At 52.2% G+C, this 11,053-nt stretch overlaps 1 protein-coding gene across 2 annotated transcripts in view; it reads right to left on the reverse strand.

The window, feature by feature from the left end:
- Positions 1–11,053, reverse strand: part of LOC124721693 (organic cation transporter protein-like) — a 403,851-nt gene that overhangs the window by 97,411 nt on the left and 295,387 nt on the right. For both annotated transcript variants that reach the window (XM_047246773.1, XM_047246772.1), the window contains exon 5: positions 391–559. In XM_047246773.1, coding sequence (XP_047102729.1) covers positions 391–559 — 169 coding nt within the window. The remainder of the gene's footprint in view (positions 1–390; positions 560–11,053) is intronic.

An 11,053-nucleotide genomic window follows, 5' to 3' on the forward strand; every position in this document is an offset into this window, starting at 1 on the left:
TCACATTAAGACGATAGCAAGGTACACTGCTGAGATATCATGTTACACAAATGACTGCACCCAGCTCTACACTTAAGAGCAATACAATCTAGCCATTTTAGTGTCAGTATGCTAACAATCTAGCAATAAATGCTTTGTCCCAGAGAGAGAGAGAGAGAGAGAGAGAGAGAGAGAGAGAGAGAGAGAGAGAGAGAGAGAGAGAGAGAGAGAGAGAAACTGCATGCATCACAGTTTGGACTAAATAGAATTGAATCAAAAAATTGCAGACTAGTTAAAGCATAACTTAACTGTGAACATACATTAAGTCTAAATTATTTTGAGTCTCAAGTTACATATTGATGCTAGCTTACAGATTCTGTGCATTATGAAAAATTTATACTAGCTACTTACCACCAGTAAAAGAGTAGCACCACAGATGGTAAGGAAATCAGAAGTTGAAAATTATGCCAATCTCTTGCAAAGTAGGCAAATCCAACCATTGACATATGCCCCAGACTAAATGGAATATGACTTAAGGTCGACACAATCATTCGCCATTTTCCACCTAAAATTTCCATGCCTGTAACAAAGATTACATCTAAGGGATAGCTCACTTTTACATATACAAATTATTTTATTTTATTTTCTCATAAATACAGCTGTTGTGAATGTTGTAAACATGATATTTGTATAACTGTACAACATAATTATATTACATCACTAGTATTATTATACAACTATTTACTGAGCAATAGATTAAAATAATTTACACTTATTGTACTTTCCATAATCTTGGGTGTTTTACCACTTTTGTACAAGATACTCTAATTCATTGATGCATTCTGGGATTGGGCTGAGGATCTCTCTTTAACATCATTATTTTCAAATGTAATGGAAACCATAATGAAAATTAGACTCATGGGCTAACTGAAGTACAATTTTTGTGTAAAGAACAATTTGGGCTCAGGCCTAGTAAAAGCACACAACCAGCTATAGCTCATTTTATACATGTTCTAGAAGCACAACATAAAGGAGATCTTATTACAGGCATCTTCCTTGCCTTTGTAAAACCTTCAATACAGTAAATAAATACAGTTAAATAAACCGGAAGCTCTAGGTATAAGAGCAATAGCAAATAAAGTAGTTTCATTCATATCTAAAAAAACAGAGTGCAATGGGTAGAGATATTGACTCAGAATACAATAACATTGGAGTCCTTCAAGGAAGCGTGCTTGGCTCAATGCTCTTCTTGATACATATCAATGATTTTTCCCAAGATTGTCAAACATGGTGAACAAATTTTTGTCAGCTGATGACAGTAACATTCCAACCAGTGAAACATCATGAAGTGTACTAAAGGACAAAGCTGAAGAAACACTCACGCATATATACAGATGGATAGACAACAACAAATTAACACCAGATGTAAAAATATCCAACAATGTTAGTTTCCGCATAAGCAAAAGACACCTGTAGTAACACGATTCACGTTTCCGTCGCACTTCACCTAGTGTAGGCCGGGAACTGTCTGCTAGACCTGCCCGATGTGAACTGCTGGGCCCAGCCCGTGTTGCTGGAGTTGTTGTTGTTGTTGTTATGCCGGCAGAGGTCGCGTCCGAATTCTCGCGTGCCCTCTGGTGGACGGGACTCTACTTGGAGCAACTACCATCCGTGACGCGCCGTGCCAATGTGCGCCTCCCGCGATCTTTCTGGTGGCTACGGCACTCGTACTCCTTCGGGGGGTGCAGCCACTGTGATCCACTGCGTCAGAAGGTGGAGCGTTGGGCCGGAGCGATGACCTCCACATCCATTGGATGGCCGGAGTCGAGGGGATCTGCCAACCCTCGAGCCGGAACCTACGAATACGGCTGGAAGTGACCCACACGAAGAGGCCCCCGTCGTCCCACAACCGGAGCCCGGGACAGAACGGGCAACAAGCTGGCGAACGCTGGATCCTGTTCCACCTCGGGAGGGGCAAGACCCAGTGGCGGGGACGAAGGGGAAGGGACGACCCCAGGTGAACCAGCCTCCTGAGAAACCGAGCCTGCTAGGGGGGCCGGCTCTCGCTGGGGCATCTTGAATGATGGTGATGCCAGTGCTGGAGCTACTGGAGGCTGCCAAGGCTGAGAACCATCACAGTGCGGCAGAGTCACAGCAGGGAGAGGAGGTAACATCCCCTGTGAAACCAACACCGGTGCCGGCAATAGGGAAGCCGGTGTCCGAGAGGTCGGAGGGAGGGTGCCCGAATGTGGACATAGCTGATTTTGGTGACGACGTACCACCCGGTACCCCGCCTGCAAGGTATAGAGCCGGCGGCCATGTTGGCGCAGGACCACCGCCGGTATCCAACGTGGATTGCGACCAAACCCACGAGCCCAGACTGCCATACCCAGTGGAAAGCCAGGCACTCCGTTTTGTGATGACTGGCGAGGACCAGGCCGGAGGAGGTGCAGCAGAGTCCTACGTTGACGCCCATGGAGGAGCTCTGGGGGGCTGCGTTCTCCCATTGGCGTGGTCCGGTATGCCGTCAAGAAAAAGTCAATGCTTCCTCTGCAGGAAATTCGTGCACATACTTTTTCATCTGCGTCTTAAATGTGCTTCCCCATTCGATTGTGGATGAAAGGGGGGAGAGCAAACGTGCCGAATACCGAAGCGCCTACAAAAATCCTGGAAGGTCTGAGAAATAAACTGCGGTCCATTGTCCGAGACCAGGGTGATTGGCAGACCACAGAAAAGGTTTTTGCTAGTGCCTGGATTGCAACTTCTGAAGTGGTTGAGGAGCAGCGAACCACATATGGGAATCGGGAATAAGCATCAATGACAATGAGCCAAAAGCCATTGAGAAACAGGCCCGCAAAATCGATGTGAACACGTTCCCATGCTTGGGTTGCCGGCGGCCATGAAGAGAACGCTGCCCTGGGAGATGCTTGTTGGCTCGCACACTGGGAACAGGCGGCCACCAAGTGCTCAATTTCTCTGTCAATACCAGGCCAGTACACATGTCTGCGAGCCAAGGTTTTAGTACGGGAAACACCCCAGTACCCCGCATGTAATAACGTGAGGACCTCCATTCGTAAACCTGCAGGAACAACCATGCGAGGAGCTGTATTATCGGTAGCCAGAAGGAGAACTCCTTCCAAGACCGAGATGCGGTCTCGTAGAAGAAAATAATTACGAAGAGGGTCCGAGGCCTGGCCCGGAGGGCGGGAAGACTACCCCTGCTGTGCTGAATGAGGCGAACTACTTGCCGGAGAACTGGGTCAGCCGCCGTTTCCCTTTTTTTTTTTTTTTTTTTTTTTTTGGTAGGGTTTAAGGGCGCTCAACTGCTGAGGTCATTAGCGCCCAGTCACTGGTGTTAGAGCACATGGAATCTGCTAAAACTCAAGGGGACGGGGGGACACCAGAAGGACCTGACAAAGATGCAGATAAAATAAGTAAAAAGGTTAAATGTCTTTGGACAAGCCAGTTAACGTTATAAAACGCAGAATACGAGCATCATCAGCTAAAACATCCGGTAAAGTAGATGGCAGGGACAAGACAACACGAAATTGACTAAAACGGGGACACGACAATAAAACATGGCGCACTATTAATGCCTGACCACAAGGGTACTGCGGGGCTGGGTCACCGGAGAGCAGGTAGCGGTGGCTAAACCGGCAATGCCCAATCCGCAACCTGGTCAGAAGGACCTCCTCGCGCCGAGATGGTCGGGAGGATGTTGTCCAAGCAGTTGGGAGCGGTTTTACTGCCCGGAGCTTGTTTCCTTGGAGGGATGACCAAGCATCCCACCACAATGACACAAGCCTCTTACATACATCCCCACGAACGTCAGATGACGGGACACAATGGGAGGCTGGCCGAGGCAGGAGGCCTGCAGCCTTGGCTGCAGCATCTGCAGCCTCATTCCCAGGCACTCCTACATGTCCGGGAACCCACAGAAAGCTGACAGAACCACCATTATCAGCGAAAGAATGGAGGGACTGCTGTATCCGTTGAATCAAGGGATGGACCGGATAGGGAGCTCCAAGGCTCTGAAGAGCACTGAGTGAGTCAGAGCAGAGTACATACGATGAATGGCGGTGGCGGCGGGCATACTGAACGGCCTGATGGAGAGCAAAAAGCTCGGCCGTAAAGCTGGAACATTGGTCGAGGAGCCGGTATTTAAAGGTGGCGGCCCCGACGACAAAGGCACAGACGACGCCATCGTCAGTTTTGGAGCCATCGGTGTAAATAAAGGTGTGACCGGCAAGTCGAGCACCAAGTTCGACAAACCGTGAGCAATACACTGCAGCCGGAGTACCCTCCTTCGGGAGTGAGCTGAGGTCGAGATAAATATGAACCGGAGCCTGGAGCCAAGGTGGTGTCGGGCTCTCACCCTCTCTGAAGGTGGTAGGGAGGGCAAAATCCAATTTTCGAAGCAGGCGACGGAAGCGGACTCCGGGGGGCAGCAGGGCAGACACATACAACCCGTACTGACGGTCGAGAGAATCGGGGAAGAAGGACTTGTAAGAGGGGTGGGCGGGCATAGACAACAGCCGGCAGGCATACCGACACAGCAGTACGTCGCGCCGGTAGGTCAATGGTAACTCGGCAGCTTCAGCATAAAGACTCTCGACAGGACTAGTGTAGAAGGCTCCGGTCGCAAGACGTATCCCCCGATGGTGGATGGAGTTGAGCCGGCGTAAGAGGGATGGCCGAGCGGACGAGTAGACAAAGCTCCCATAATCCAGCTTCGATCGGACAATGGACCGATACAAGCGAAGCAACACAGTGCGATCCGCTCCCCAAGATGAACCACTAAGAACTCGGAGGACATTAAGGGAACGTGTACAACGGGCCGCCAAATAAGAGACATGTGAAGACCAACACAGTTTCCTGTCCAACGTGAGCCCTAGAAACTTAGTTGTGTCCACGAATGGGAGAACAACGGGACCGAGATGTAAGGATGGCGGAAGGAACGCTTTATATCGCCAAAAGTTGATACAAACCGTCTTCTCTTCAGAGAACCAGAAGCCATTTGCCACGGTCCATGAGTAAGGGCTGTCTAGACAACGCTGAAGACAGCGCTCCAGGAGGCATGTTCTCTGGGCACTGCAGTAGATCGCGAAGTCATCGACAAAGAGAGAGCCTGAGACATTAGGTGGAATGCAATCCATAATTGGATTGATCGCGATGGCAAAAAGGGCTATGCTCAAGACGGAGCCCTGAGGCACTCCGTTCTCCTGGAGGAAGACGTCAGACAATACAGAACCCACACGTACCCTAAACTTTCGATCCGCTAAAAAGGAATCAATAAAAAGGGGCAGGCGACCGCGTAGGCCCCACCTGTGCACAGTGCAGAGGATACCTCCTCTCCAACAGGTATCATAAGCCTTCTCCAAGTCGAAGAACACGGCTACCGTTTGGCGCCTTCGACAAGGTCACAAGGTGGTCAACAGCGGATCGGCGGCGACGAAAGCCGCATTGGACATTAGTAAGTAGTCGTCGAGATTCAAGAATCCAGACTAACCGAGCATTAACCATGCGCTCCATCACCTTACAGACACAGCTTGTAAGAGAAATGGGGCGGTAACTAGAAGGAAGGTGTCTATCCTTCCCGGGTTTGGGTATAGGAACAACAACGGCGTCACGCCAACGCATGGGGACTTGACCTTCGGTCCAGACGCGATTGTAGGTACGAAGAAGGAAGCTTTTGCCCGCCGGAGAAAGGTGTGCCAGCATCTGAACGTGAATGGCATCTGCCCTCGGAGCAGAGGACCGGGACAGTGCAAGCGCACGTTCGAGTTCCCGCATAGTAAAGGGGGCATTATAAGTTTCCAGATTCAGCGAGTGGAAGGAAGGTCGCCGAGCCTCTTCTGCCTCTTTCCTGGGAAGGAAGGCAGGATGGTAATGGGCGGAGCTTGAAACCTCGGCGAAAAAGCGGCCAAAGGCGTTGGAGACAGCCACAGGATCAACAAGGACCTCATTACCTGAGGTCAGGCCAGGTACCGAGGAGTGGGCCTTAATGCCCGACAGCCGGCGCAGGCTACCCCAAACGACGGAAGAGGGAGTAAAACTGTTAAAGGAGCTGGTGAAAGAGGCCCAACAAGCTTTTTTGCTGTCTTTGATGACTCTACGGCATTGCACTCGGAGTCGTTTGTATTCAATACAATTCGCCAACGTAGGATGGCGGCGAAAGGTGCGTAAAGCACGTCGTCGAGCACGGATAGCGTCCCTACAAGCCTCGTTCCACCAGGGGACGGAAACGCGACGTGAAGAAGAAGTAGTACGAGGAATGGAACGTTCGGCAGCATTGATGATAACAGCCGTGAGGTATTCGACCTGACTGTCACAACTGGGAAAATCGTGGTCCAGAAAGGTCGCCAGGGAGGAGTAAAGTCCCCAGTCAGCTTTCAGTATGTTCCAGCTCGAAGGACGTGGGGATGAGGTGTGGTGCAGGAGACGAACGACACAGGGGAAGTGGTCGCTCGAATTGGTGTCAGAAAGGACATACCACTCGAACCGACGGGCAAGAGTGGTAGAACAGATCGAGAGGTCCAAGTGGGAGTAGGTATGAGTAGAGTCCGAGAGGAAAGTCGGGGCGCTGGTACTGAGGCAGACAAGATTGAGATGGTTGAAGACATCCGCCAAGAGTGAGCCTCTTGGACAGGATGCAGGAGAGCCCCAAAGGGGATGATGGGCATTGAAGTCGCCAAACAATAAGAACGGTGGGGGAAGCTGAACGATCAGGTGCATCATGTCAGCCCAACTAACAGCAGATGACGGTGGAGTGTAGATGGTACAAACTGAAAAAGTAAAAGCAGAAAGAGTAATGCGGACAGCTATTGCTTGGAGTGGGGTGGTCAATGGGATGGGATGGTAATAGACATCGTCCCGAACGAGCAACATGACCCCACCATGAGCTGGGATACCGTCCACAGCGGTGAGGTCATACCGCTCCGAGGTATAGTGGGTAAAGGCAATACGGTCAGTCGGGCGCAACTTGGTTTCCTGGAGACCAAGGATGAGCGGACAGTGCAGGCGGAGGAGCAGTTGTAATTCCTCCCGATTAGATCGAATACCTCTTATGTTCCAATGAAACAACGCCATCGCTAGTCAAAAAGTTGGGGGAACGAGACGGGGGAAGAGCTGGTCACCTCGACGGCCGCGGAGGGCCAGGTTGTGAGGGAACAACGCTACAACCGACGGGAGGCGGATCCGGTTCCATCGACTCGTCACCAGCTGCGGCCGCTGTCCCTGGTTGTGTAGGAGGGGCCGCATCATTTGCCGACGAAAGGCTGGCGGAGCGCCTGGCAGCAGAGCGTCCCGACGAAACTGAGGACGGCCGGGAGCAGCGACTCACGGATGGAGCGTCAGACGAAACGCGCCAGGGTGGAGAGGGGGATAGAGACTTCTTCTTGGAGGCCTTCTTGGAAGGCCGAGGAGGCACAGGGATGGTGGGCTGGACCCGAAGAAGGTCCTCACGCGCGGGGTCCGTTTTGGAACGCCGGACCTCGGAAGCTGGGGTCCAGAACGTTTCCCCGATGGACGCCTGAGAAGAGGATCACTTCTCAGGTGGCGTGGGGGGAGGAGGAGGAGGAAGGGTGGCCCCTGGGGCAGAGGGGGTGGGGGCCACGGTGGAGGAGGATTTGGAAGGGAGGGATTTGGGAGGCGGAGGCAGAGCCCCCTGATGGGCAGAGGAGGCGGAGGGGGGACAGGATAGGGGTGAGGATACCGCGGAAGGAGTGGACACAAATGAGGCAAACGAAGTGGTCAATGGCACGGGATGGAGGCGGTCGTACTTCTTCCGGGCCTCAGAATAAGAGAGCCGATTCAAAGTTTTGATTTCTTGTATCTTCTTCTCCTTCTGATATGCGGACAATTAATGCACTGAGGTGGTGGTGTGCATGTATGTTCCTCACGAAGAGGACGTCCACAATCGCCACAAAGGGGCTCAGCCTCACACCGTGACGACATGTGCCCAAAGCGCAAACACCTAAAACAGCGCATAGGAGGTGGGACGTAAGGTCGCACGTCACACCGGTAGCACATCACCTTTACCTTCTCTGGGAGAACGTCCCCCTCGAAGGCGAGGATAAAGGCCCCGGTGTCGATGCGATGGTCTTTGGGGCCACGCTGGACTCGCTGGACGAAATGCACGCCTCGGCGCTCCAGGTTGGCCCTGAGCTCCTCATCAGATTGTAGCAGGAGGTCACGATGAAAAATAACCCCCTGCGTCCTATTTAGTGCCAGATGTGAGACAATGGATACTGGGATGTCCCCTAGGCGGTCGCACGCCTGGAGCGCTGCCGACTTTGTGGCGGAGGTGGTCTTGATAAGAACGGACCCTGAACGCATCTTGCTGAGAGCCTCGATTTCCCCGAAGATGTCCTCAATGTGCTGAACAAAGAACATGGGCTTGGAGGTGGCGAATGTGCCCCCATCGGTTCGAGAACAGACCAAATAGCAGGGGAAGTACTTCGCCCCAAGCCGGCGGGCCTGTCCCTCCTCCCATGGAGTGGCCAAGGGGGAAAGGGCAGGAGAACCAGGACCAGAAACGGTACCTTTTCTTTTGAAAGACTCGGCCGCAGAGCGACCTGATACGTGTTGACGTTTCATCTGCGAAACGTCCGCCCCGATACCACCCACTCCGACCAGGGGCTCTCCCCACGGGCGCCACCCAGCCGCAGCAAGGGCCACCTGGCAGGATGACCATTGCCGGGAGTCCTGATGCCCCAAGGAGACGGGCATCTACTCCTTGGCCGACGTGGGGAGGGTGCAGCTCAGGTATCGGCAGTACGATCCTTGTGTTGTCAGGAGGCTACAACCTAGAGGGTACATGACGACCCCACCACAACGGGCTGGCTACCGTGCTGGATTTCAGGTGCCATGGAAAGTCCATCATGATCGCTGGTGCAGATGGAGATGCACTATGGGCGTAACTTGGACAACCCATCAGGCGTTTAGGCCCAATTTGAGGAATAGTGGGTACGGTTACAACGCCGGTGCAATGCTGAGTGCCAAGGTCTTAGTGCACTTAGGACCAGTGGTACACCACGTAAGGTGTCCTTCCACAAAAGGCTCGTACTTCAGTAGAATTTTGAAATATGGAGGTCAAACCCCAAGGGGGACCATCACATGGAAGGCCGAAACGGTTGAAACTCCTTTTAGTCGCCTCGTACGACAGGCAGGAATACCTCGGGCCTATTCTTACCCCAGACCCGCAGGGGGGCCGCCGTTACCCTGGCGACTCGAGAACTAGTGATCGGGAAGCCATCAACCGCTTGGCGGGTCGCCACATCCAAATGAAAACACATAATCTCCTCTCGATCGAACGTACGATCCGGGCCCACTGGAAGACGAGAAAGAGCGTCGGTGTTGGCATGCTGTCCTGTAGGGCGAAAATGAATGTCATAATGCTACTTAGAGAGGAACAAGGCCCAGCGCTGTAGTCTGTGGGCCGCCCTATCCGGAATCTGAGAGGCGGGGCCAAATAACGATATTAACAGCTTATGGTCAGTGATTAACTGAAACTTCGTGCCATACAAGAAAGGTTGAAACTTGGTAACAGCGTAGACAATGGCCAAAGCCTCTTTTTCCACCTGGGATTAATGGGCCTGCGCGGGACTAAGCGTTTTAGACGCAAACACCAGTGGTTGCTCGGAACCATCTGCATTGCGATGGGCCAGGATCGCCCCCACCCCATACTGCGAAGCGTCTGTAGTCAGGATCAACGGCTTATGGGGATCAAAAGTAGCCAAACAAGGGGCTGACGTGAGGAGGCCCTTCAACAAGGTGAACGCTCGCTCACATGCAGGCGACCAATCAAAAGGAACACCCTTGTGCAGAAGGCAGTACAGGGGGTGGGCTATAGTGGAAGCCCTGGGAATGAACCGGTGGTAATAGGCTATCTTGCCTAAAAAAGCTTGTAACTCTTTCAGCGAAGCGGGCCGAGGAAGGTTGACGATACCTTGGACCAAACTTCCTAGTGGCTGGATGCCGTGCCGAGATATGGTGTAGCCCACATACTCAATGGACGGTTGAAAGAAGGTTGACTTATGCAGGTTGCAACGCAGGCCCACAGACCTCAATTTGAGAAAGAGGGTGCGAAGGTTGTGCAAGTGTTCCTTCGTGCTGCGGCCTGTGACAATTATGTCATCCAGGTAATTAATACAATGAGGGATTGTCCACGTGACATGTTCGAGATAACGCTGGAATATCGCCGGGGTACTGGATATTCCAAAGGCCAACCGCTGGTATTGGTAAAGGCCAAACGGAGTGTTGACGACCGCCAGCCGTTTGGAGTCCTCATCAAGTGGTATCTGATGATAAGCCTCCGACAGATCGATTTTCGAAAAATATTGGCCTCCTGCCATGGCAGAGAACAATTCATCAGCACGAGGCAAAGGATAGGTGTCCACCACCAATTGTGAATTAATGGTGGCCTTGAAATCGCCACAAAGACGTAATTTTCCCGAGGGCTTCCTTACAATAACGAGGGGCGAAGCCCACTCACAGGAAGAAATGGGAAGAACGACCCCTAGGGCTGTCAGCCGGTCTAGCTCTTCCTTTACTTGAGGGCGGAGAGCCAAGGGGATCTGCCTCGCGCGTAGAAAACGCGGGCGAGCCGACGCCTTCAACGTTAAGTGAGCTTCAAAATCTGAAACACGCCCCAGGCCCTCCTCAAAAATATCTGGAAAGTCTGAGATCAAAGATTCCAATGATTGATAGGGAACGTCTTCGGAGACCAACTGTATGGTGTCAGTGATAGAAAAACCGAAAGCTTGAAAGGCATCCAGGCCAAAAAGGTTAGCGGAGCTCGGATCCCTGACAACAATAAAAGTAATAGGCCGAGTGTGATTTGTAAGTCACGTCGGTAGTGAATTGACCCAACAGGGGAATGAACTGTTTACCATAACCGCGGAGACGCCGGTAAACTGGCGCCAACGGGGGCGATCCAAGGTCGTAATAAGTTTGTGCATTCAACAACGAAACTGCCGCGCCCGTATCTACTTGCAGTTGTCATCGGCGCGACCGAACGGACACCTCGATGAAGAGTTTGCGCGCCGATGCGTCGGGAGCCTGGCCCGATGAA

This window comes from Schistocerca piceifrons, chromosome X, assembly GCF_021461385.2.
Source record: "Schistocerca piceifrons isolate TAMUIC-IGC-003096 chromosome X, iqSchPice1.1, whole genome shotgun sequence".
Lineage (NCBI taxonomy): Eukaryota > Metazoa > Arthropoda > Insecta > Orthoptera > Acrididae > Schistocerca > Schistocerca piceifrons.